Source organism: Trematomus bernacchii, unplaced genomic scaffold (assembly GCF_902827165.1).
Source record: "Trematomus bernacchii unplaced genomic scaffold, fTreBer1.1, whole genome shotgun sequence".
Lineage (NCBI taxonomy): Eukaryota > Metazoa > Chordata > Actinopteri > Perciformes > Nototheniidae > Trematomus > Trematomus bernacchii.
In genome coordinates, this window is record NW_022987611.1 from 1,731,640 (window position 1) to 1,759,284 (window position 27,645).

Consider the following 27,645-nt stretch of genomic DNA (forward strand, 5'->3'; position numbering starts at 1 on the left):
ATGGTAATATATAGTACAGCTGTATTAAGCATATTCACAGTCCACTCCTTTTTGTTTTGTTTATATTTTGCTATTCAATACTCTTTTTCAAACCACGATGGGATCACTTAAAGTTGTGACTTATAATGTTAAAGGCCTACATAGTGCTATTAAGAGAAAGAAAGTACTAAGCCAATTGAAGCGAGCAAAATGTCATATTGCATTCTTACAGGAAACCCACCTCTCCGATGATGAACACGATAAGCTTAAAAAGTCCTGGGCAGACAAGGTGTATTACTCTTCACACCAGTCAGGGAGGAAAAGGGGAGTTTCTATTCTAATACACAGACAGATCAATTTTATACCAACACTAATACATAAAGATAATATGGGAAGATATATGTTGGTAAATGGGTCAATAGATGGTATCAAAGTCTCTCTTATTAATGTATATGCACCGAACGAAGACGATCGTGGCTTTATCAGAACAATCTTCAATAATATAGTACAGCATAGCTCTGGACTCTTAATGATGGGGGGGGACTTCAACTGTGTTTTATCACAACACATGGACAGACAACCCTCATCAAAAGCTCCCCTCCCCAGAATGAGTAAAATGCTTAAACATTAATCTATTGAGCTAGGTTTGGTAGATATCTGGAGGAGCAGGAATCAGAGAAGCAGGGACTTTACATTCTACTCATGTAGACATGCATCGTACTCTAGGATTGATTTTTTTTTACATCCAGATCAGAGCTGCATAGAGTAGAAGACATAGAGATAATGCCCATTACTATTTCTGACCACTTACCCATTGAACTTAAATGGAACATAGGCCATAGACCAATCTCTTAACAGTGGAGACTTAACACGTCCCTCCTTAATGATAAAGATTTGACCACTTTTATCAAATCAGAGCTTAATTACTATCTAGAAACTAATGACTCACCAGAAACATCACCTCTTATATTATGGGATTGTGCCAAAGCGTTTATCAGAGGTCGTATCATTTCGTACACGTGTGCTAATAAAAATAAAAAGGATGCCAAACAACGGGAATTAGAGGATAAAATAAAGGGACTAGAAAAAGAGCATAAACGAACTGCCACACCGTGCCTTACTAAAACTCTTAATGCAACCCGTAGAGAACTTAACAGCTTACTAGCAGATAAGATTGAGGGGAACTTAAGGTTCACTAATCAGCGATATTATGAATACGGTAATAGGGCAAGTCGACTACTGGCATTTAGACTAAAGAAACAGCAGTCGTCTAATATAGTGAACAGAATAAAATTAAAGGACTCCAAATTCCACACTAGACCAGATGAAATAGCAGCATCCTTTGAGTTTTACAAATCCCTCTATAGTAACTCAGACACCTGCACTGATTATACACAATTGGAAACATTTCTGAAAGACATACATTTGACTGAATTAACAGAATCAGCGGCCAAGGGATTAGACGATCCAATAGCAGATTTGGAAATTAAGCAAGTTATAGCTACTCTGAAAAATAATAAAAGTCCTGGACCAGATGGATTCATTAATGAATTCTACAAAACTTTTGTTGACATTTTATCCCTATAGGTGCGTTGACACTGGAGTACTTTGGTGTACTTTTCCCACAATAGTTCATCAGAACTACGATATATTTGCGTTCACACCAAAAAGCCCCAGGAACTAAAGTAGCTAAATTGAGTTCGTCCGAACCGCTTTTCAGTCCCTGCTCTCTAGCAGGGACTGTCGTGGGAGAAAGTAGTTCGTACGTCTGATTGGCTGTGCGGAATGCAAACCACGCCCGTTTGACTCTGAATTTTTTGTTGTAAGCGGCCATTGTATTTCCTCGCTTCGGACAGCACACCCGAAGAGATTCCTTTTGTGAAAGCAGTTATTATAGCAACACTAAATAAATCAATTGGAGCGGTGGAGTGATGAGGATGTGTCTGCGCTTCTGGCGATTTACTCGGAGGACGCGAAGCGCCGCATTCAGAAGCTTCTACTGAATGCAGTTTCTGTAGCTCTGCAAAGTTAGCAGACCTGGCAAAGTCATGTCGGGACGACTACCAAGGTAAAATAAAATACATGCACTGCACTGTTTTAATCTGCACAATACTGGTCTTATATGTACTTTTATTTGCTCAGTAGATCGAGCTAGCCATGCTAGAACTTGCTAACGTTAGGTCCAAGCTGGTAACAACATCTAGCTAGCTAGCTATTCTCAGCCATGCCTGCTATGAACACGTTTTGACTTGTGAATAAGTGTGCAATGTTCTGTAATTTGCTTCACTAACTCATGGCACTAATCGTGTGTTTCAGGCGAGGTGTTTCTCTCAGGATTAGAAACTAGTTTTCCCCTCTGGGATAAAACGATAATATAACGTTAGCAATTAGCATGCTAGCTGGACATAATGCTACCTCTAACAATACATTAGTTGCTATAATTTTAAGTAATTTGCAACATTCATTCTACATGTTAATGGTAAAAGCTTAAACAGTTGATTACCTGCATGCCACAAAGACTGATGTTCTAATATGTTTGCACATTTAAGTAGAAATGTAATTGAAATTCTATTTATTTTTCCTTTTTTTTATTGATTGTTATAATTGTACTCAGCCATGTTATGTTAGATGTCAATCCACTTACACTGTAACTACTCTGGCCTTGAAAGAAGAAGAAGGTGATATAACTATTAATAAGTAAAAGTAAATCGAAATATGTATTGCATCACCGCTGCTTAGAGTTCATGCACAAGTCATTTGCTTGATAATGAATTGATGCATTGTAGCAATAATTGTAGTCAATATCAAAGAGAGATGTCATTTCGATATTTCAGTCCAAGCTTGATTGGCCCAGCTACCTCAGTATATGTGATGTATAAATAAAAGGATTACATGACAACGGTTTGATCTTCTATCTCAGAGTAAACTGGACTATTAATCAACATTTTGCCTCGTTGTTGCGATTAAACTGATCTTGTATCTTGCATATTTCACCTTAGGAAAGTGGGCACGCGATGACAGCTTCCTTGACACCATCATGGCGATGGACCGCCGTGCCATGGTCAGCAAGGAGAATGAGGACCTGCGTGCCAAGGAGATGCACGACGAACGGCTGCTGCATTCACACAAGGCCCAGGAATCGAGGTGGAGCAATAAAATACCTTTCTGGCTGGGCTTCTGGCAGTGCTAAGCGAGCTGATTAAATCCAACAGGCCTTCAATACAAAAATTAAGAAAAACTTGTCGTTGATAAACTGTACACTGACTTGTTGGGAGGCGTGTGGTGCAGTGGTCTGGTGCGTTGGTGTTCGGATCAGGGGAGCACAGGTTCAAACCCCACTGCAGTCAGGATGTCGTTGTGTCCCTGGGCAAGACACTTCACCCCAAATTGCCTACACCTGGGACAGTTCATTTTGTATTATTGTGATTATATATATATGCCACTGTTATTAATACTGACACCTAACTTTGCACTAAGGTGTGTCTGCTGCTGAGCCTACCTATTGTTATTATATATATATATTAGGGCTGTCAGTCGATTAAAATATTTAATCGCGATTAATCGCATGATTGTCCATAGTTAAGCGCGATTAATCGCAAATTAATCGCACATTTTTTATCTGTTCTAAATGTACCTTAGAGGGATATTTTTCACGTTTTTAATACTCTTATCAACATATGAGTGGACAAATATGCTTTATATGTTTGTTTATTATCATTTGAACAATGACAAATATTCTCATGAATATTAAACACAACAACCTCTGAACATTACAAATATTCGCCTCAATTCAACCTGGAACCTCTCTCATACAATAATACTGTGTGTGTGTGTGTGTGTGTGTGTGTGTGTGTGTGTGTGTGTGTGTGTGTGTGTGTGTTGAGACACTGTGATGGATCGTTGGAGCTACGTGCAGCTCAAGGCATATATGCTGGATGCTGCAATCATGTTGCGCGTACTATCCGTGCTGAGTGTGCTGACTTTTCGTACAATGTCCCACTGTCTGGCTACCTGCATAAAGTCAAGTGCTCGGCGCAGTTGTCGGCGAAATGTCATTGAAACAGCTCCTTATATCCGTTAGCGCAGCTAGCTAGCACCAGATGCTAACAACAACAACACGTAAGGTGTGCCTCGCTCGCGCGAGTCGCGCCACACATACACACACCCTCCCGGTCCTCCCGATAGCCAGTCCGGGCCTGCCGGTGGGCGTGGAAGTGTGGTCTGCCACAAGCGGGCAGCAGGAGTAGGGCTGTCAGCATCAGCTTGTAGATGGTATTTTAAACTCGATGCGCTCTGAAACTACGGGGAGGCCGAGGACAAAAAATACACATGCGTTAATCGCGTTAAAATAATTAGTGGCGTTAATTTTTTTTTGCGTTAACGCGTTATTAACGCGTTAACTTGACAGCCCTAATATATATATATTGCCACTGTTATTATATTGTTTTGATACTACTGACACTTATTGATCTGCTGCTGATAAATAAAAGAGAACCTACATGCACGGCACTAGCATCATGACTGTCTTTGTTTAAACCAGCAGCAGTGCAGCGGTACACAGACTAACCTGTGTGTGTGTAACGTAGTTCTTCAGGTGTGCATGCTTAACATGTATGTTAACATGTATGTATACAAAAGTTTTTAAAGAGCTTTCAACCTCATCCCATTGTCTTTAACACACATTTAACATAATATACTCATTAATATACAAATATACAGTATGAGTACTGTTTTGATACTGACATTTAATCTTTGCACTAAGGTGTGTCTGCACTATTGTAATTGTGTCTGTTGACTGGTAAATAAAAGAGAACCAAATGCACTGTACAAAATATCAGCTTTATTGTCAATTTACAATTTCCATGCTGTTCAGATGCCTCTCCACAACGTTGCTTCCAGGCGAATACAGAGGAGTTGAAAAGAGCCCTTGGACATTCGGAAATCTTTGATCCACTGCACATGTTGGCACCACCTCCCACCAGGCCGACGTTCTATTGTTCACCCAGAGTTCCGTAGTATTCTCATATCTGGAACACATACAAAGACACAAATTAGCCCTACATAACTCCATAAATCCTACATTAGATAGTATTGATGTGATTTAATGAACGTACCATTGCTGTTCTTTGGGCGTGATAACGGCCATCATCCTCGGCTGTACAACGGCGAAACATGTCCATCGCGTGTGATTTCGTCGTCTAATCCTTTTGTTAAGGCTTCTTAACCGCCTTCGCCTCCGACTCAGCATTTCTATTGCATTTGAATGGTCGATCTGTATTTGTATTTGTGGCTGAGTTATTGGCTTAAATAACTCCGTTACGAAGCTGTATAACACGACCACCAAAACGTCAACTCCATACCGTGTCTGAGGTCGGAAGGTAAACAGAAGCATACAGCGGAAGCGGAAGTTTTTTTCTTCTTCTCTCGGTTTTTTGGCGAATTGCAACTTTAAGGTGCATACCGCCACCTACTGTACTCGCCGTGAAGTTGTTTGCGGCCTGCCAGTAAACCCAAAGCAGAAGAAGAAGAAGTGACGTCAGCGGCTCATTTGCCTAATCCACCCCCAGGAACTCATTTTGGTGTGAACGCGATCTGCTTTAGTTCGTCAGAACTAAAGGAGCTCTCATGAACTAAAGTTCTCATGAACTACTGTGGGAAAAGTACTTGGTGTGAACGCCCCTATTGACACTATGGAGATAACATTAGAAGGCTGTTTAATATAATGTCATATCAGAGGGATAAGGAAAATGAAGCAATGATTTTATCACTGGATGCCCGAAAGGCCTTTGATCGGGTATCATGGCAATACCTGACTCAAACACTAAAACGATTAAAATTCGGCCCTAATTTCATTAATTGGATACACACACTTTATTCAGAACCACAAGCCGCTGTTAAGGTTAATGGGTTTAGATCAGACAGATTTACATTGGAACGTGGATGTAGGCAGGGGTGCCCTCTATCCCCCCTCCTGTTTTCCATTAGCATTGAGCCGTTAGCACAACTGGTAAGGGATGATATGAGCATAAAAGGAATTGAAATAAATGGTGAGGTGCATAAGTTGTCTCTCTATGCAGATGATGTATTACTGTATTTAACAGAACCGACAACAACGATACCACATTTAAAGAAATTGATAACCCAATATGGATATTATTCAGGCTACAAAATTAACGTGGGAAAAACAGAAGCCATGGATATTAATGGTAGAATATCACAGAGTACAAAACTCCAGAGTGGATATACATGGTCGAAAGACGGCTTTAAGTACCTTGGGATATATATCACCAAATCAGCACATAATCTATATCAGGGCTTCTCAAACTCCGGACCAAGGTCCGGATCCGGACCGAACTGCAAATCAATCCGGACCGAACCCTGTGTCCCATTATAAAAAATAAATAAAAAATAAAAAATTTTAAATATTTTTTTTTATTTTTTATTCCGATTCTGATAAATGAATGTACATCATTGTGTATGCGCGTCTTGTGTCTGACGCATTGTGAGAATGAACGTGCATATATATTTACTTGTGTGCGCGAGCGTGACACGCATTGCAGACCGCAAGTTAACCGCAAGTTTACCTTGACTTTCTAATGCTTCTAATGCCTTTTTTGCCGAGGTTCAAGGCATTGGCTACAGACAAACAGTGCCATTTCTCCCACTAGTTCAAGCCATCATACTGTATGTATGTATTGAATGTGTGTGTGTATACAGGGGCGCCATTTGCCGACAGGCAAGGCAGGCAAGTGCTTGGACCAGAAGGGGGCCCCCAAAGAAGGTAGATTAAAGGGGACCTATCATGCAAAATGCACTTTTGTACGTCTTTTATACATGAATATGTGTCCCCGGTGTTCCAGGGAACTCACCAAGTGTCAGAAAACACAACCCTCTCTATTTTCCCTCCATACCCAAATCTCTAAAAAAAGGGGCTGCAACGGATCTGATAAAAACTAATCCAGATTTGAACACTGTCCTGACGTCAGGACGGTGGCGCTACAGCCATTGGGCCTACTCCACCAATCAGGAGGAGACAACCACGGCATTGCCGTTCGAAAGCGCTGGAGACGCTGTAGTATATATGCCAGGCCTCTAGATGGTGCTGTTGCTCACAGAATCAACCCTTGCAAAAACAGAGCTAACATTTTTCAAATTGAGCGAAATGAGGCATGGCTAAAATGCATGATCTGTTTGGTATTTTGAAAAAAAAAAAGTATAAATATGCCTTATATAGGTATGGTCCTACACTATATTATTCAAATATAGCATGATAGGTCCACTTTAAGAAGGTCCACAGCAACGACAACATGAAACACCCTTTAATTTACTACAACGACATGTCGGGAAACCCCCTCATGCATAGAGCGCCGTAAGAAACTGCTTCTTAATTTCAGTTTCGTTTCTCCGCTCCGGGGGGGGGGGGGGGTACTTTACTGGCATTGATCCGGACCAGTGACCTTGTATAAAGTTCACAAGTGGACCTTTAATAAAAAAGTTTGAGTACCCCTGATCTATATGATGCCAATTATAAGAAATTAATTAAATGTATTGGTAGCGATATGGACCGATGGTCTACACTCCCCCTCTCTCTACTAGGTCGTGTGGAGACAATACGTATGAATGTTTTGCCCAGGTTACTTTATTTATTTCAGATGCTACCTATTGAAGTCCCTAAATCGACTTTTGACACCTTGGATAAACTAATCTCCCAGTTCATATGGCAAAGGAAGCGCCCAAGAATTAGGCTTAAAACACTACAGCTATCTAAGCCAGATGGAGGTCTTAAACTTCCCAATTTAAGATACTACTACTGGGCTGCACAGATGAAACCCTTAGTAGCGTGGGTCCAGAACTGTACTTACACACGCTGGCTTAATGTTGAGCAAAGTATGTGCCCAAAGCCTCTGCATATATTACCTTTTGCAGATGCCCCCATAAAGGAAATGGGACAATGGACTGCAGCTACTTTAAAAATATGGAAAAAAATACAATCAGCATTTGGGTTACCCAAAAAAATGTCACCGCTAACAAATATTGGTTATATGAGAACCTTTATGCCTAGTAATTTAGATGCAGGGTTTAAAAAATGGTCGGAACATGGCTTGATTTCATTATATCAGATACTGGATAAAGATAATCTTAGGACATTTGAACAGCTAAAAAATTATTTCCATATTCCTAAAACAGACATTTTTAGATATTTACAGCTCAGACATTTCCTTACCACCCACAAAGAATGGGAACAATTCAGAAAACCTACCCCAATAGAAAATTATCTGATACAATTAAAATTGGGAAATAAAGGACCGAAAATAGTTGGTAAATTATATGAAATATTCCTATTAATGAATCTGGATAGCTCGGTGAATATAAAGCAAAGATGGGAATTAGAAATGAACGTAGATATTACCCAGGATACCTGGGAGGACATATTCACCGAAGCAAACTTAGTGACAAACTCATATACATGGAGAGAATTTAAATGGAAAGTAGTTACCAGATATTTCCGAACACCAGATATATTGTCAAAAATGGGCCCAACACATAGTAACTTATGTTGGAGGAACTGTGGAACTGTGGGAAATCATACTCATATATTTTGGTTCTGCCCTAAATTACATACATTTTGGAAAGAGATATTTGATGCTCTTAAAGAAGTGTTCCAGCAGAATATTGCTCTAAATCCGATGGTGGCTATACTGGGAGTCTTACCTGAGGGTCTAGAAGAGAGGTCTAAGACTTATCTATTAAAGCTCCCATGTCATGCTTTTCCGGTTATTACCCGTCCCCTTGTGTGTTATGAAGGTTTTTATGCATGTAAACGGTGTGCAGAGTCAAAACCCTCAAAGTACACCCTGTAGCGAGTAAAACTCTAACACAGAAAATACCTCCCCAAAACGCCTCGTTGGAGATACGTCACTGCCCATTTGATTCTTCCGGGTACCGCCTGATGTCATGCGGTACCCGGAACGAAATGGACCAATCCCGAAGAGCTATGGCCACACCAGCAGCGGCGTGTTCCTCCTCCAGAGGTTCGAAGAACCGGCATTTCACAGACGAAAGCTTCCAAAACATTGCCCAGTTTGAGGCCGGATATGCACAGCTTGTTTGGACCGTTTGGAGCAGGGGAAGATCTGGGTATACAACCTGTAAGTTTGCATTGTTATTTGTGTATTTAACAAACAAGACTGTTTAAATGTGTAAACTGTGTTGGACTGCTAAGCCATTGACACAGTGCTAACTGTGCTAACTAACTTGCTAGAGTTTCCATATATCAACTCTAATATCAGCAGATGGCCTTGCATACATGTATCTCATAGCAGGAGAATGTCTGCATTCACACACAAAATACCTATTGACAGTATACTCCGGGTGATTTGCCGGTCAGTCGAAACGTAATTACATTATAGCTGGCGTAGCGATCTAACACACGGAGCTAGAGCTAGTTTCGGTCAGAAAAACATTTTTGTGATGCTACGTTGCTAGCGTTTAAATATATCAACTACAATGTCAGCAGATGGCCTTACATGTTTGTCATGGCAGGAGAATGTCTGCAGTCACACACACGGAATACTCATACAGTATACTGTACTGTGATTTACCGTACATTGTGACCGTACATATACTGCATGTAGCTAACGAGGCTAGCTGTATGCTAGCGCAAAACAATGTATTCATGCAAGTTACATTGTATGACCGAACGTAGCAGAATACCCATATACGATTGCAATTATAAACACGTTATTGCTAGCCTAATATGAACCACTAGCTTTTGTTCATAGTAGTTTTATTACACTGCATTATAGTTGCCTTTCCTCCAAGCTAACGTTCATATCGTGTTAGCTACCAAGGTAAACAAAGCTAGGTTAGCATATTAGCAGGCAAGCTGTTCATTACACAACTACTACTAACGAATCTAAAACAACTAAGTTTCTCTAATATTTTGTGATTTGCATTTGATTTCGTCCAGCCAGATCCTGGCGGACAATCCATGACGGGGAAGGGATTCTACTACTACTGAGGGTGCTAAAAGGCACCGCACCGACTGTGCGCAGGCAAGATGCGAGGAGGAGGAATGGATGATATACCGTGTATATATGTATATTTATGTTCATTTTGTACATTTCTAAAAATAAAGTTTAATGGAAATACTTAGTAGGCCTATCCTTTCTTCGATGAATTCATATATAGCAAACCATGATTTGATTTCTCATCAAACAGTAGTAGTTTATAACGGGTAAAAATAACTTACTCTTTGTTATGAGAGTCGCTCGTAGGCCACAACGGAAAGACAAGGAGACATACACGAGTTTACACAACCACGGCACATTTATTGTAGTAAATGCAGAGACAGGTGGTCGAGGGGAGAGGGTCGCTCAGTTCGTCCTTCTGCAGCCGCTTTGGAGAGAGACTCCGGGCCGCTGGGATTAATAGCACCGGCTACGGAGGTGTCCGTGATCGCGCTGATTACCCTCTTCAGCTCCACCCCACCGTAAGACAAAGGCCCTGAGGCCGTCACACTCTTCTATAACAACAGTTAAAAATATATATGTATATAAAATATACCGCTGTACCGACGCCATGATAAGACTGATGTTACGCTGAGAGCAGCCGGGAAAAGCACTGACATGGGCGCAGCCTCTCTGGTGGTTGACTAATCAGAACGAGTGGCCGAGCTGACCAATCGGAGCACACTAGGCTCACAGGGAGGGGGGGGCAAGAGCTCCAACGAGTCGTTTAGTGGAGAAAGTGAATACTGCTGAATACACATGCTTGACAGAGATGCTGTATACGAAACCAATGTGAGTTTGGAAAATTGCACAGTATAAATCTATTTTAGTATACCTCAACAATGTAATTATGATCAGTGGAAATGGCCATGACATGGGCCCTTTAAGAATTTTATTGACAGTGGCCCTGAAGTGCATCACCATTAAATGGTTGAAACCAGAACCTCCCACCTATAACTGCTGGATTCAGAGTGTGGGATATCCACCACATGGAGCAAATCACATATTTATTACGCCTACAGAAAAATATATTTATCAAGCGATGGGCCCCTGTCATGCATCTACTAATACAATAAGAATTGTTAACACCTTTGTCACTTGTATTCTCTTTCCATCATTATTATTTTTGTTTATTTACGATTATTTGTCTTATTTTCCAAGGTAGGCCATCTTTATTACATTTTATTTTTTTTAGCCCTGGAGTGGCACTGTATTATCATAACGGAAAATGTGAATTTTACTGTAAAATATATTGTACTGTACAAACAATAGTTTGAAACGGGAAAAAAATAAAAGTTCTAAAAAAAAAATACTAAACCAACATTAAATTATACCTCCTTTGAAAGCCTTGTTTTTAGTCTTACGCATCCGACCTGGACAACTTTGCAGCCAATCTTATTTGTTACAGTGTACCCATGGCCGCCCCTCCCTACAGGCCAATCACGCAGGCTGCATGGGGGCCCCCTCAGCTGCTGTGCGCAGTTCTCCGCCCGTTCTCAGTTCCTCACATAACCTTTAAGACGTACTGCGGACACTCCTCAGGATCAGCGCTCCTATCTGTGCGTCATGGCCTCCTAAATCTTTGTGAGTCTGCTGTAACTTTCCTCTCTCTGTCCTGGATAGAAAATAAGTCATTCCTGTTTTCCCAGGGGTTCAGTTTAGGTGTTTTTTTTTTACTGCTTCTTGTCTGCCCTTGTTGCTATTTATATATTTTTAATGGAGCAGCGAGATAGTGTCACGGTGCGCAGTATGATGTAAAAAAGGGGCCGAGCAGCTCTAACCCCTAGATTCCACCGGGTCCGTCTGCGGCGCGTTACGGGCGCGTTCCGGGCGCGTTACGGGCGCGTTACAGCTGCGCCGTGGTGCTCACGGCGATCGCGGCGATCGCGGCCACTCTAGTCAATGGGTGCTATTCCACCACACGCGGTGCGTTACGGCTCAGAAGCGTCCCAGAAGCGGCTCGGCGCAGGGCTCCTCTAAAATTAGGATCGAATCCTATTTTTGTCGCGGCGCAGCCGTAACGTAAGGTCGGGCAGGCAGGAAGTGGAACCTTCAGAGCTATATATACACACACACAAACTCATTTTGCAGACCCTATCCCTCCGTAGTCTTTCAAGTAGGAGGAGAAATGCCAGCGTTCTCCTCCGGTTTACAGGCACTGTGTAAATTATATATATAGAATAATTATGATGATGAATGCATTTTTTTACCACTAAAATACAGCAACACATCTTTGATTCATGTCGTTTATAACTGGAATATTACAGTTATTATTAACTTTGTCTGTACAAAGTAGCCTGTCCAGGAAATATGCCCAAATCAACAAAAACTGCGAGCCGGCAGGCAAGACGCTCCGCTTCTGAAATGCTTCTGAAACGTGTATGACAGTATGATTCCGGCGTAAGCAAGAGGAAAAAAAAAACTAAACATGAAGAAACTAGAGCATCACTCGAAGGTGGGTTATTTGTATGAGTCAAATGTAAAACTTGCAAATGTTGTATTATAAGTCAAATTTTAAACTTTTGCCATATTAAACACATCAGCTGCAATTCACGACATGAAGAAGGCAGTCTCTGCATAGCCTATAGGCTAATGGAGATGCAGTTATTTCCAGCATTATTTATTTACCATTCATTCAAGTATTTGATGCCTTTTATCTGCTAATGTACAGGAGGAAGAGTGATAAACTGTCTGTCTAGTTGGCTTACATAACAGTTAAAGTTTACAGCCTAAAAAACATGGAGCATTTTTTCCCCTTTTATTTCATTTTTATGTCAATTTGCACATTTCATGATGATGCTCAGCCTCTCCCCTTAATTCCTAACTGTCATCATCATGTCAACCACAACACAGAGAAATACTGATAGAAATGTGTGTGTAGTTGTTGATACATTGCTGACAAAGGGAACTACATTTGAATACAGATTTAAGAAATATCAGTTTTTGAGCATGTAATAAGCATGTTTTGTCTTGACTATATTAAAACGATATTATAATAATATAGTATTTATATTATTGAATTGATTATGATTATTATTATTAGTAGAAGTAGTTTATTTGCATTCATTATATTTTAATCTTTTTGAGGCTAGTATTTTCACTATATTCATTCTGTCGTGCACTATTAAGATCAAAACATATCTTAAAGTGGACCTATCATGCTATATTTAAATGATATATTGTAGGGCCATACCTATATAAGGTATATTTATACGTTTCTGTTTTCAAAATACCAAACAGATCATGCATTTTAGCCATGCCTCATTTCGCTCTATTTGCTGTTTGCTGTCTACGGGGCTGATTCTGTGAGCTGCAGCTGACCACGCCCCCCTGCAGGAGAGGGGAGCCGTGCTCTGATCAAGTCAAGAGGGGGAGAAGAAAAGATCTCCGTCCTCCGTGTTTTATTTATATATACAGTCTATGGTTTTATTATATTATTATAGGCCTATAGAGTTGTTATTCATTTGTTTTAAAGCTCAATAAATAACAAAGAAGACCTTTGACCGGCACTTTTCTAATTTTGTCCGGAAGATTTAAACTTTAACGGACATCTTGACCGGCGAAAGAAAACCTAACTGAAACTCTGCCGCACGGTCCCCTCGTTCCTTGGAAGAGGCGGAGAGGTGGGTGTTTGTCATCTGCTGGTGGACTAACCGGAGAGAATTACAGTGCTTGCCTCGAAGGGGAGGGATTGCATTGAATTAAAGCAGCGGGAGCAAACGCTTGCCTCGGGGAGGGAGAAAAAAAGCCACAGCGGAGAATAAACAGAAGGGTAACCATGGTAACTATGGGCGGGAAGTCTTCTTCGCTGCTTTTGTGGCAGACTACAGCGCCACTTACAGGCCTGGCATATGTACTACAGCGTCTCCAGCGCTTTCGAGCGCCAATGGCCGGCCGTGGCCCAACCCCACATTCCCCTGATAGCTGGAGAGTTGGCCCAATAGCCGTAGCGCCACTTCTGTGACGACATAGAAGTGTTCAAATCTGGATCAGTCTGTATCAGATCCGTTGCAGCCCCTTTTTTAGAGATTTGGGTATGGAGGAAAATAGAGAGGGTTGTGTTTTCTGACACTTGGTGAGTTCCCTGGAACACCGGGGACACATATTCATGTATAAAAGACGTACAAAAGTGCATTTTGCATGATAGGTCCCCTTTAAGTCTGCTTGAATGATGGATTTATTGTCTGCATTTCCAGGGTCATTGCTGAAATTTATGAAAAAGGGAGGCACAGAGGAAGCACCCAGTACCCCACCATCAACCAGCATCACCTCAGACCCAGCAGCACCCAACACTCTGCCAGGCCCGTTAACCAGCGGCTCTGGTACAGACCCAGCAGCAACCAACACTCCGCTAGGCCCGTTAACCAGCGGCTCTGGTACAGACCCAGCAGCAACCAACACTCCGCCAGGCCCGTCAACCAGCGGCTTTGGTACAGACCCAGCAGCAACCAACACTTCGCCAGGCCCGTCAACCAGCGGCTCTGGTACAGACCTAGCAGCACCCAACACTCTGCCAGGCCCGTCAAGCAGCGGCTCAACAGTTGCAGACGCAGCAGCACCCAGCACATTACAAGATCCATCAATCAGTGAGGTATCAAGCACCGTCACTAGTGCACAACCAGTTGATCCTGCTCTTTGGCAAGCACACTTCTCAGACACTGAACGGGTAGAATTTGTGCGCCGTGGGCCTTTTAAAGTTGGGTCAAATTTCATTTACCCTAAAAACGATGGAAGACGCTTTCACCATGGTCTGTCCTATCGTTCACTTGCCAATGGAGAGAAGGTGACAAGAAGTTGGCTTGTTTATTCAAAGCAGAACAACTCTGTGTTTTGTTTTGCTTGCAAGCTTTTTAGTGGCAAAGACGTAAAGCTGACTACAGAGGGCTTTGGTGATTGGTCAAATATTAGCACTGCTCTCAAGAGTCATGACAACAACCCACATCACACAAAGTCAATGCTAAAATGGAGGGAACTTGAGACACGTCTCAGAAAGAGCAAGACAATTGACCAGCAGGAGCTGACTCTGCTAGAGAGAGAGAGGAGAAGATGGCGAAACGTCCTCACACGTCTCATTGGCATCACAGTGTCACTTGCCTCCAGAAATCTGGCTTTCAGGGGCTCTTCACAACAGCTTTACGAGCTAGATAATGGCAACTTTTTGAAGGAAGTTGAGCTGCTGGCTAAGTTTGATCCTGTCATGGAAAATCACCTTGCAAAATTAAAAGATGAGAACACCCGCACTCACTATCTTGGACAGAGAATACAAAAGGATCTGATTCAGATAATTGGTGACATAGTCCAGGAAACTATTGTCTCCTGTGTGCAAGAGGCCAAGTATTATTCCATTATCCTCGACTGCACCCCAGATGTGAGTCATAAGGAACAGATGTCCATTGTACTGCGCATTGTGGCACTCAAACCCAAGCCGGAGGTTAAGGAGTACTTCCTTGGATTTGTGGTTGTGGAGGAAACTACTGGTCTGAACCTGTCAAATGTGATACTGGACAAACTTGTAGAGCTGCAGATTCCATTTGACAATTGCAGGGGACAGGCCTATGACAATGGGGCAAACATGAAAGGGAAGAACCAAGGTGTACAAGCAAGACTGCTCAACAAAAACCCAAGAGCCCTGTTTGTACCTTGTGGAGCCCATACCATGAATCTTGTAATAGCAGATTCAGCCAAGTCATCTAAGGATGCTGTAGGCTATTTTGGATATGTGCAGAAGCTGTTCAATTTCTTTTCAGGAGCAACACAGCAATGGAGCATCTTGACCAAACATGTCAATGTGACACTGAAGTCCTGGAGTGATGTGACATGGGAGAGCAGACTTCAGAGTATTGCCGCTGTCAGACATCAGACAAAAGAAATCAGAGAAGCTCTCCTTGAGGCAAGGCAAACTGTGAATGACCCAATTGCCAAAGTAGAAGCACAGGCTCTGGCAGAAGAAGTGGCTTCATACAGGTTTTTGATATGCACAGTGGTATGGTTTGACATTCTCACCACCATAAACCAGGTGAATAAGCTGCTGCAGTCCAGTTCAATGCAACTTGACATTGCTGTCAGACTCATTGAAACTGCAAAATCCTCTCTTGCAGCGTACAGACAGTCCGGGTTTACTGATGCTCAGTCAACTGCCAAGGAAATCTGTAAGATCCTCAACATAGAGCCAGAACTTAAGGTGAAGAGGCTGAGGAGTACAACAAGGCAGTTTGTGTATGAAACTGCAGATGAGCCCTTCAGTGATGCTCTGAAGAAGCTTGAGGTGACATTTTTTAACACTGTTGTTGACTCTGCTCTCAAATCACGAGAGAGATTTGAGACACTTAGTCAGGTCAAGGAGAAATTTGGAGTGCTGCTTAATTTCAGCCAGCTTCAAGGAATGCCCAGGGGTGACATGCAGAAACACTGCAGCAAGGTAGAGAAGACACTGACTGCAGCAGGAGAGTCTGATATTGATGGTGCAGAGATGGTCCAGGAGATCATCAACCTCCAAAAGCTGCCACTACCAAAAACTGCTCTGGAGATGTTGTCATTTCTCCATGAAAAAGAGTTACAGGAACTGTACCCAAATCTTTGGATTGCCCTCCGCATTGCAGTAACTCTTCCTGTTACAGTTGCGTCTGCTGAGAGAAGCTTTTCAAAACTCAAGCTTATGAAGACATACCTCCGGTCGTCAATGGCACAAGAACGCTTATGTGGCCTGGCTATCATAAGCATCAACGCACAGTTGGCACAGCAGCTGTCATACGATGACCTTGTTGATGACTTTGTATCCAGGAAATGCAGACGTGTTCACTTGTAAACCAATACTGAAAGACATACATGCACATTGACCTGACTGTATAAATATGTTACTGTGTTGTTAATAATTAAAAAAAAATTGCAAACTACTTAGTCTCCCAAACATTTTTTTAATCCAAATTACTTGGTGTCAAAAACATTTTTTTGGGGGGGGCCTCATCACACAATCTCGCTTGGGGCCTCAAGTTGGCCAGGGGCGGCCCTGAGTGTACCGTGCACCAGGTCCTTATCCTGTTCTACACCGCCCCCCCCGGTACCGGGGGGAAAAACGCGTCATCTGCATTACTGCACAGAAACTCACTCATAACACCCTTATTACTTATCGTAGCTGCACGTCCAACCCATCGATTAGCATCGTGAGAAGACACAGAATCGATCGGTACCTACATTATCACTCCATGATAAGAACTCACGAAGATAGAACAGACATCAAAACATGTGGCGCTAGGTAGCTAAAAACGGCAAAATGGCTTACCTTGGTCGTTGTCTGGTCAAAAGTGGTCTTCAATGGCATTAAAACGATAAAAACGCTGCTGAAGGTTAATCCATAGGTTAATCCAATGTGTCTGTGTCCCTTTGAAATGATTTCTGATAATCCATAAGCAATAAACCTACTTTTCCGTTTCCAGATGTCAGCGAGAGATAGGTTCGCTCTCATGCAAAACTGCGTGCGCATAGCTCTCATTTCTCAATGGTAACGTGTGTGTGTATGTGGAAATTCCCCTTCGATTCTATTGGCTCTAACGGTCAAAATCGACCAATGGGTTCCAGAGAAACGGTAAAAACGCCCATTTCCACCCAAATCACCTCAGAGGTGGAGTTCTTTTTGCTAAACCTCTCTAAAAAGGTCAAATGTCACTTGTTTTGCATCAATCTTGATACAGGGTACTTATTATATGTTGTACTTTGGATTCCTAAAGCTTTTAGTCTACCTTACCATCATCCAAGGGTAGTTTTCACTATAAGTAAAAAATAATATTTGGACGGACACTATAATTTACAGTTTTTTACTATGTTCAATCTGAATTTTCTTTAAAATAAAAAACATCTATATTGATTCTGACTTTTCTACATCCAACTCACAGGTTTATCATTACTGTGAGAAAAAAGATTATTAATTTAACCCTTTTAGAAGGGAAGATATGGTCATTTGTTCTGGGAATGTCATTTTCGAGCCTGAGACCTGAAAAACAGGTTATTCAGAATTGTTATCAGAATTCTGTTTTTATTAACTTTGGTACTTAAAACAGATAAAGTAATAGTCGTAGGTGACTTTAATATTCATGTTGATGACGATAAAAATAGCCTTACTGTTGCATTTAACTCTATATTAGATTATATTGGTTTCCATCAGAGTGTAAATAAACCAACCCACTGTTATAATCACACTCTCGACCTTCTTCTGACTTATGGTATTGAAATTGAGCAAATATTAGTCGAACCGCATAATCCTGCTTTATCCGACCAGTTTTTGTAACTTTTGAAGTACTTTTACTAGACTACAAACCATTAGTCAAAAGCTCCTGCAGCAGAAACATATCTGTTAGTGCTATAGCCAAATTTAAGGAAGAGATTCCATCAATACTTAACTCGATAGCATGTCTGCATGTAAGGGAGGAAACTTATACAAAATGTACACCACCCCAAATTGATCATGTTGTTGATAGTGCTACAGATGCCCTGCGAATAAAATTAGACTCTGTTGCTCCTTTGAAAAAGAAGAAATAAAACAACATAGAATAGCTCCATGGCATAATGCCGAAAACCGCAAAATAAAGCAAAATTCGAGACAACTTGAAAGGATATGGCGTTCCACTAAACTTGAAGAATCTCGTTTAATTTGGCATATTACTCTCAATGAAAGTGCTTTAAAGCACTGCATAAAGCGAGAGCAGCTTACTACTCTTCATTAATAGATGAGAATAAGAATAATGCAAGATTTCTTTTCAGCACTGTAGCCATGCTGACAGAGAGCCACAGCTCTATTGAGCCTTCTATTCCCATAGCACTCAGTAGTAATGATTTTATGTGCTTTTTTAATGATAAAATTGTTACTCTTAAAAACAAAATGAATGACCTCTTGCCTTTGACCAATATAGTGTTATCAACAGCTCCCGGAAACGTAAGTTCTAATATTACACTAGATCAGTGGTTCCCGGGGCGCCGAAGATCGCAGGGGGTGCGCCAAGCCTCAGATGATTTGAGGCCTAATATCATATTTAAACTTTAAAAAAAATAAATGTTTACATATATATATTTTTTACATATAATTGTAACGCAATACATGATTGTTGCTAAAAGCCTTGTCTCTACATTACAATAAAATATAGAAATTAATTGATTAATTCATTGTAATAAAAATTCTACAAATTAATCTGATACTCCTCCGATTCGCGCCAAAATTGACGTTACTGTGTCAGCTTCCGTAGTAGTAACAGTTTGCTGTGCTTGCTAGCTAGCGACCGACTTCATAAGATGAATATTTTGTCTAAACATTTCTGAAAAACGTAAAGGAGATGACAGCTCATCTGCAATCAAAAAGAAAATGAGGACCTACTTAGAGAGCTATCTTAACTTAGGTTTCATGGAGGGAACGGACAAAACCCGCCCAGAGTGTGTGATATGCAGAGAGAAGCTAGCCAACGACAGCATGAATCCCAGCAAAATGAAGAGACACCAACAGACCATGCTCCCAGAAACGGTCGGGCGTGATCGGGACTTTTTCATAAAGAAACAACAGCTTGCAAAGGCAAACAAGCCAATGGATATCAGAACAGCATTTGTTAGGGCTGGCTGCGATGTACAGAAGGCCAACGAGGCCTCTTTTGAATGTGCACTTTTCATAGCAAAGGCAAAGAAACCGCACAACATTGGCGAGCAGCTCATTAGGCCAGCTTGCATTAAAATGGTTGAGAAACTGTGCAGCCAGCAGGTGGCGGAGAGGCTAAAAACTGTACCACTGTCAAACAATAAGGTGAAAGACAGAATTGACAAGATGGCAAGTAACTGCGAGCTGCAGCTGCTTGAAAAGCTTGGAAAGGGGCCATTTGCCATACAACTTGATGAAACTACAACTGTAGCAGACGAGGCTGTGCTCATCGTTTATGTGCAATATATCGATGGTGAAGATTTGAAGCAGGACATTCTTATGTCAGTCAACCTTACCACTACCACTAGGGGTGAGGACATTTTTACTGCAGTGGATTTTTACCTCTCATCCCACAATCTTTCCTATGAGAATTTAGTTGCATGTTGTACAGACGGAGCTGCCTCAATGATGGGGAAAAACAAGGGATTTAACAGTCGCTTGAAAGAAAAGGCCCCACACTGCACAATATTTCACTGTGTGATACATCGCCAGGCCCTGGCCAGCAAGAAACTGTCAGAAGACTTCAGCGAAACACTCTTAACTGTTGTTAAAATAGTCAATTTCATCAAAGGTCGCCCCACCAACAAGCGTCTATTTGCAGACTTGTGCGAGGATGAAGCGCACCAAACCCTCCTCCTGCACACCGAGTGCTGGCTGGCTTTGTAGAACTGAAAGACAAAATAGAAGAGTTTCTACAAACTCGTAACCGCGCACTGTCAGAGCAAGTGACTGAGTCATTCTGGATTAAAACAGCATACCTGGCCGCAGGGGCGGTTCTAGGGGGGGGCCAGTGCCCCCCTAACAGTGACTTCGGACCCCCCTGTGGCCCCCCTGAAAATGAAAAAAAAAAATAGGTGGAACTAACACTATTTTTCATTCTAGCCATTTACCCATTAGAGCGTAAAAAATGTAACTATAAGTTTCTGAAATAAATATGTGTACTGAAACAAATACCAATAACTGTATTGCCTAGTTTTCTTATCATAGGCGGCGCTAGGGGGTGCTGCAACTCCCCCTAGGATAGCCATAGGCACCCCCAATAAATGTATGTGTCTTCTTTTTTTTTTATGTGAAATTCATAATTTGAAAAATGATTGATTCGAAAATAATATGCTACAGTACAGTACAAGTAGCCTACTTCTGGGTCTATGTGTTTCATTCAAGCTCTGCTCTGTGTGTGTGTGGCACGAGCCATTTTGTGTGTGGGCACGAGCGAGCGAGAGAGAGAGCGCCCACCGGTACCAGAGATTGTTGTGGTTAGCATCTGGTGCTAAAAATCTTCCCGGAGGAGCATGCCCCCGGACCCCCCTACAGGATGTTAGGTCCACCCCCCACTTGTAAAAATGAGCTGATTATCAAGCCTTCATTGTAACAGTCACACTGTGTATGTGCCTGTGGGGAGTGTTGCAGTAGAACATTTTACTGTAGCGCCCGGTACCTTAATGGGAAACCCTAAATGTTTGAGCACCCTCTATGAAACGTCAAGCTACCCCACAGCACCCCCAAAAGAAAATCTCTGGTGCCGCCACTGTTTCTTATGCGCAATTACTTCATACTGTCTTTGTCGTCCTGCATTTATTGTGCCCCCCTCAGAAAATAACTGGCCCCAGCCTGGCCCCCCCAGTCAAATTGGTCTAGAACCCGCCACTGCCTGGCCGACATCTTCAGTCTCTACAATGAAACGAACAAGCGTCTGCAAGGCGTGGAGTCCAACATAATCCAATGTAAAGAGGCGCTCGATGCGTTTGTGCGCAAACTGGAGTACAGGGTCGGGAAAATGGAGAGGGGGGAGCTGCAACAGTTTCCACTATTGCTGAAACAATCCCGAAACAATCCTGAAACTGTGCCTGTGTCTGTACGTCGCGAGTTCATCTGCCATATGAACGCACTGCAAAAGGAAATGAAATCACGGTTCGCTGACATAGACGAGTACGTCTCTAAGGAATTGTGGGTTTTAGATCCCTTTATTGCCAAAGTTGAGGATGTGGAATACCTGGATTGCGAAGATGAGCTCACCGACATCCAAGCTGACTCTCTGTCAAAGAAATACTTCCAGGAAAAAGGATTTAAAACGTTTTGGATTGTCAAAGGACCAAGCCTCGCTCCAAAGCTCACACTGCATGCGACGACCAGGATTATACTCCCATTCAGTACGACATATCTCTCAGAAACAGCCTTCAGCGCACTTGTTGCCATCAAAACAAAAGCATGCAACACACTGGACGTTCACAACGACTTTAGACTGGCTGTCACTCACATTACACCGGACATTCCATCCCTGGCTGCGGGCATGCAAGCCCAAGGTTCACATTAATGAACCTACTTGAACCTCGTCTTCTCTCTGCTACCTGTTCCATGTCAGATAAGCATTTGATTTACCTGCTTAATATGCCAGTTTTTAATTTTTGTTTTATACAGGCCTATGCCACCATATTACCATTTTTTTATTAGGCATAGTCTATTATTTTGAAGTGTCCTGTTCTTCTGAATTTGAAATAAATATGATGCATACAATTGCAAGTTAGTAGCTAATAAAGGCATAAAAAGACAGAAATGTATCATTTTTTCTTTAATAGAAATGTTTCTTCTGCATTTGATACTATCGACCATGATATCCTATTGCAAAGACTAGAGCCCTTAGTTGGCATAAAGGGAACTGCTTTAGGCTGGTTTAGGTCCTATCTATCTGAACGCTCTCAGTTTGTGTGTGTCAACGATGAATCTTCCATGCAGACCAAAGTGAGACATGGAGTGCCACAGGGCTCAGTGCTTGGACCTATTTTGTTCACATTATATATGCTTCCGTTAGGCAATATTATAAGGAATCATTCTGTAAATTTCCATTGTTATGCGGATGATACTCAACTATATTTATCCATCAAGCCTGATGAATCCAATCATCTAAATAAAATTCAAGACTGCCTCAAGAACTTAAAAACATGGATGACCTTACATTTCTTTATGTTAAACACGGCCAAAACTGAAGTTATTGTACTCGGCCCAAAGAATCTACGAAACAAACTATCTAAAGATATATTAACTATGGATGGCATTCATTTGGCCTCCAGTGAGACTGTAAGGAATCTTGGTGTTATGTTTGATCAGGATTTATCTTTTAACGCCAACATAAAATCAATCTCAAGGACCGCCTTCTTTCATCTACGTAACATTGCAAAAATCAGGCATATCTTGCCTCAAAACGATGCAGAGAAACTAGTCCATGCATTTGTTACTTCAAGGCTGGATTATTGTAACTCTTTATTATCAGGGTGTACCAAAAAGTCAGTTAAGTCGCTTCAGCTAATTCAAAATGCTGCAGCACGTGTACTAACTAGAGTTCGGAAAAGGGACCACATTACTCCTGTTCTGGCTGCCTTACACTGGCTCCCTATAGAACACAGGATAGAATTTAAAATTCTTCTTCTCGCCTACAAAGCCCTTAATGGGCAGGCGCCATCTTACCTTAAAGAACTCATTATACCCTACTGTCCAACTAGGGCATTGCGTTCCAAGAATGCACGGTTGTTGGTTGTTCCTAGAGTCTCTAAAAGTACAATGGGAGCCAGAGCCTTTTCTTATCAAGCTCCACATTTGTGGAATCAGCTTCCAGTTTGTGTTCGGCGGCAGACACCCTATCTGTTTTTAAGAGTATGCTTAAGACCTTCCTTTTTGATAAAGCTTATAGTGGATAAAAGAATCTAATAAGAGTGCATTGACGTAGACACGTTGTGCCTCTTCACCTATACATTTTAGTTCTTACTCTTTTTCCTTACTGATGGTATGTAATTTGGTAGTGTGTGTAGACAGTGGAAGCAGGGAGAGGCATAGACGTGCCTTGATCCCTGCCGAGTCGACGCACAACTGTTGATTGGTGTCAGTGCCAAAAAACTTTTTAGGAGCAATGCGCTCATGGTATGAATGTGGCGCATACATCTTAATTCCTACTCTTTTCTCTCACCCTATCCTAAGGGAGTGCATGTACGTAGACACGTTGTGCCTCTCCACCTCTGTTCCTTACTTCTTACTTGCTACCCCTTTCCCTCAATCTATCCTAAGGGAGTGCATGTACGTAGACACGTTGTGCCTCTCCACCTCTGTTCCTTACTTCTTACTTGCTACCCCTTTCCCTCAATCTATCCTAAGGGAGTGCATGTACGTAGACACGTTGTGCCTCTCCACCTCTGTTCCTTACTTCTTACTTGCTACCCTTTTCCCTCAACCTATCCTAAGGGAGTGCATGTACGTAGACACGTTAGTTTAGCTGCTATAGGCTTAGACTGTCGGGGGACACCTTACTTCTTCCTTCTCTCTGTCTGTACCTGTGTACTCTCATGTTCCGAATAACCCAGCTTCCCCCAAATTTCTTTTTGGTGTCTATCTACGCCGGGATCCTGAGTCGTGGCTGATCCTGTTGCTGCGGTCCTGTGTCCTGGATCCTCTATCCTGAGTTCTGGATTTGAGTCCTGGACTTCGAGTCGTGGCTGAACCTATCACTGTGGTCATGCCTGACTCTCATCATACTACTTCCCTGATGGCTCCCACATGATTGTTGACATCCTCGTGGATTCATCTTCTTATTATAGACACATGCATTTCCAAACATTTGGTCTACCTATGCTGTAAAATGTATTATCTCTTCGATTTACAAACGGCATCTATTGCACGTCTGTCCGTCCTGGGAGAGGGATCCCTCCTCTGTTGCTCTCCCTGAGGTTTCTCCCATTTTTCCCTTTAAACTGTGGGGTTTTTCTCTGGAAGTGTTTCCTTGTACGATGTGAGGGTCTAAGGATAGAGGGTGTCGTATTGTCATACTGATATTCTGTACAAACTGTGAAGTCCACTGAGACAAATGTAACATTTGTGATATTGGGCTATATAAATAAACATTGATTGATTGATTGTCACCTCCACTTAGTTAAAAAGCCCTCGTCTAAGTGAGCCACGGGAAGCACGAGCACCCCCCAATAAATAAATAAACAAATAACTCATATAATTTTCTTCAGCTCAACCAGGACAAAACTGAGCTCTTAATTATTAGTTCTGGAGCTCAGAGAGAGAAACTGGGTTCAGAACTTCATTAACTAAATATAAAACCTTGCCAACAAGTTAAGAACCTAGAGGTAATCTTAGACTCAGAGCTAAACTTTGAACCACATATCAGAAATATAACAAAAAGAGCATTTTATCATCTCTGGAATATTGCCAAAGTACAACTGTTTCTCTCTCAGGCCAGTACAGAGACACTGATGCACGCTTTGATAACATGTAGAATCCATTACTGCAATGCACTACTTTCTGTTCGGCCTAAAAAGAATATTCCACCACTATAACTGCTGCGAAACTCAGCTGCACGTGTTTGAACGAGGACCAGAAACAGAGCACACATCACCACAATTGTAAAGTCTCTGCACTGGCTTCCTGTGAGCTACAGAATCAATTTTAAAATACTTTAATTGGTTTTTAAAACTCTTAATGGTCTTGGGCCTAGCTATTTATCGGATTTGCTTTTAACCTATGAGCCCTCTAGAACCCTCAGGTGTTCTGGTACTGGCCTTTTAATCGTACCCAAAGGTAAAACAAAGACCCACGTGAGCATCATTTTATTAGCGGATCTGAGGCAGCAGAGAGCGATCACACTTTTAAGATAAAAAATCAAGACCCACCTTTTTTATTTGACTTTTAACTGAATTGTATTTTATTATTCTTTAAAAAATGTGTATTGTGTGTATTTATGTATGTGTATGTATGCATACATATATATAAATGTATACAGTGTATATCGCAAAGCTATGAGTTACACTGATTATTAACCTGGAAGGGAGAGATAGTATTGTTTCTATTTGTGAATTATCTATGTTTTTTTGTGAAGCACTTTGTGTTACCACTGTGCAAGGTGCTATATAAATAAAGCTTGATTTGATTTGATGGAGCAGGTCATTATATCTATATATAATATATGCTGTATGCAATATTTAAACGACAGCCTAGTTTAGTATTGGCTTACAGGCTGTTAGCAGAGGAATCTGTTACCCGTACATAAACAGAGAGGGGGGTTATGTTCTGGAAATACATCTTAAAAATGTGTCCTTGACTATTTTACTTCATTGACTCTTACCGTTGCTTGTGGTGTTGACGTAGTATCGGCAGCCTTGTGGAGACATGTAGCATCTCCACTGAGGAGGCAGGGGGTCTCTGAGCCCCTCCACAGGGAGCTGACAGAGAGATGCTGTCCTCTGTCAAAACACACAGTCAGCTTGTGTCAATAACCATCAGCACTTTGGATTTTAATTTAAAACACATGTTAGATCAAAGGTAAAGATGTATTTCTTAAAGGACTGTCTAAATCAAAAAAAGTGCTGGAGATAAAACATTTAACAGAATTTAACAAAAACACTGAAGGCTCTAAAAAAAAAAGTAGAAGAAGAATTGTGCAACAAATAGTTTGACTTCAATTAGGTTCCCACTTCCTCAAGTATTTCACAACCAGCAGCCAATGACTTCAGAGTGGAGCAGGCTGCACTGCCACATGCAGAACAAGGGAGTGTGTGCACACACTTTACAGCTGGAGAACACACACTGCACACATCTGCTGCTGATCAGCAGAAAGAAACAGCACTGCACCACATTTTACACTTTAGAGATGCTGTTTTGAGAAATTCTATATCAGCTGCAGTTTTTCATGGTAACAACCCCACAGAAAATTAGCAACAAACTCTGAACCCCCCAGCATCGTAACAAGCTTTATAGTGTGCCTTTGGTTTTAAAGTCCAGAACTGTTTCCCTTCATTCTGTCTGCTCTCAGGGAACTCCTACCAACCAATGCACTGCTGACCACACGTGCCAATCAGAACACGGACAAAGTCCATTAGCAATTATCTAATTGAGAATGAATGCACAAAACTACAATAGGCAGGAGTCCAGAATCAGACTCCAAATAAATGATCATGACCGCTCTGCTCTTTGGATTTATGGTTTTGTCTAGGAGAAGGCTGTGGCTCAGTGGTGTAGTGCGCTGAACTTTGAATCAGGGGGTAGCAAGTTCGAGTCCCACTGCAGTCAGCATGTCGTTGTGTCCCTGGGCAAGACACTTCACCCCAAATTGTTCCTGTGGGGATTGTCCACAGCAGTGGCGAGCCGTCAGGGCCCTCTAGGCCCTCTGTGAGGGCCTAAGATATTCCAAAAAATAATATTTAAAAACATTAAAAAAATATATATTTTTTTTAAATATATATTTTTTTAATATTATTTTTGTTATATTTTTCATTAGTTTTACCGAAAAAAAACTTGATTTAATAAAATAACATTTCCAAATAAATCCTTTGAATCTGCCTGTTCAGTCTCTGTTTGAATGTGGGTTACATGAAAGAAGCTCATCTGGCCCTCTCTGCGATTCACAGAGGGCCCGCTATAGTAACTGAACGAGAGAGTAATGTCAAATGACAGTACAATTGACCAATCATATCTTCCCTCTCAATGGGTGGGTTTTATTATCGCGGACTAGATGACAAGTTCCGCCCGCTGTGAAACTTTTCTTGTTTCCATAGCAACAACAACTTCCTGTCAACAGCGTGAACTCGCCTTCAAAATAAAAGCATGCCAAATTACACTTAAGACATACAACTGCAACGAAAGTAACAAACACAATGTAATATCATTTTCAATGTCAAAGAACACAAATTGGGTTCACAGGTGTTGTTTTGTGTGGTAGAGGGTCGCTGTCATTGATGCGTTTTGCACCCTGGGCCGTTGTTTTGATATTCCGCTGAAGTATACGCTGTGAAGTAATAACTCTTTTTTTTCTTCTTTTTTTCGAGGGAAGTGGTGGGGGTCAGAGGGCCTAGGTATAAAGCTCACGGCTCGCCACTGGTCCACAGTACTGAATGTATGTAAGTCGCTTTGGATAAAAGCGTCTAACAAGTGACATGTAATGTAAATGTAATGTCTTGTTTTTTCCATGTCAACAGCTTTTGTTAACCTGTTATG

General features: G+C 41.6%; 1 protein-coding gene across 4 annotated transcripts in view; it reads right to left on the minus strand.

The window, feature by feature from the left end:
• The window catches only part of LOC117483637 (growth arrest-specific protein 7-like), an 81,346-nt gene that overhangs the window by 33,625 nt on the left and 20,076 nt on the right, over positions 1 to 27,645 (minus strand). For 3 of the 4 annotated variants that reach the window (XM_034132020.1, XM_034132019.1, XM_034132017.1), the window contains exon 2: positions 25,778 to 25,895. The exons of the other annotated variant lie outside the window; for it this stretch is intronic. In XM_034132020.1, the coding sequence (XP_033987911.1) occupies positions 25,778 to 25,895 (118 nt within the window). The remainder of the gene's footprint in view (positions 1 to 25,777; positions 25,896 to 27,645) is intronic. 4 annotated transcript variants of the gene reach the window in all.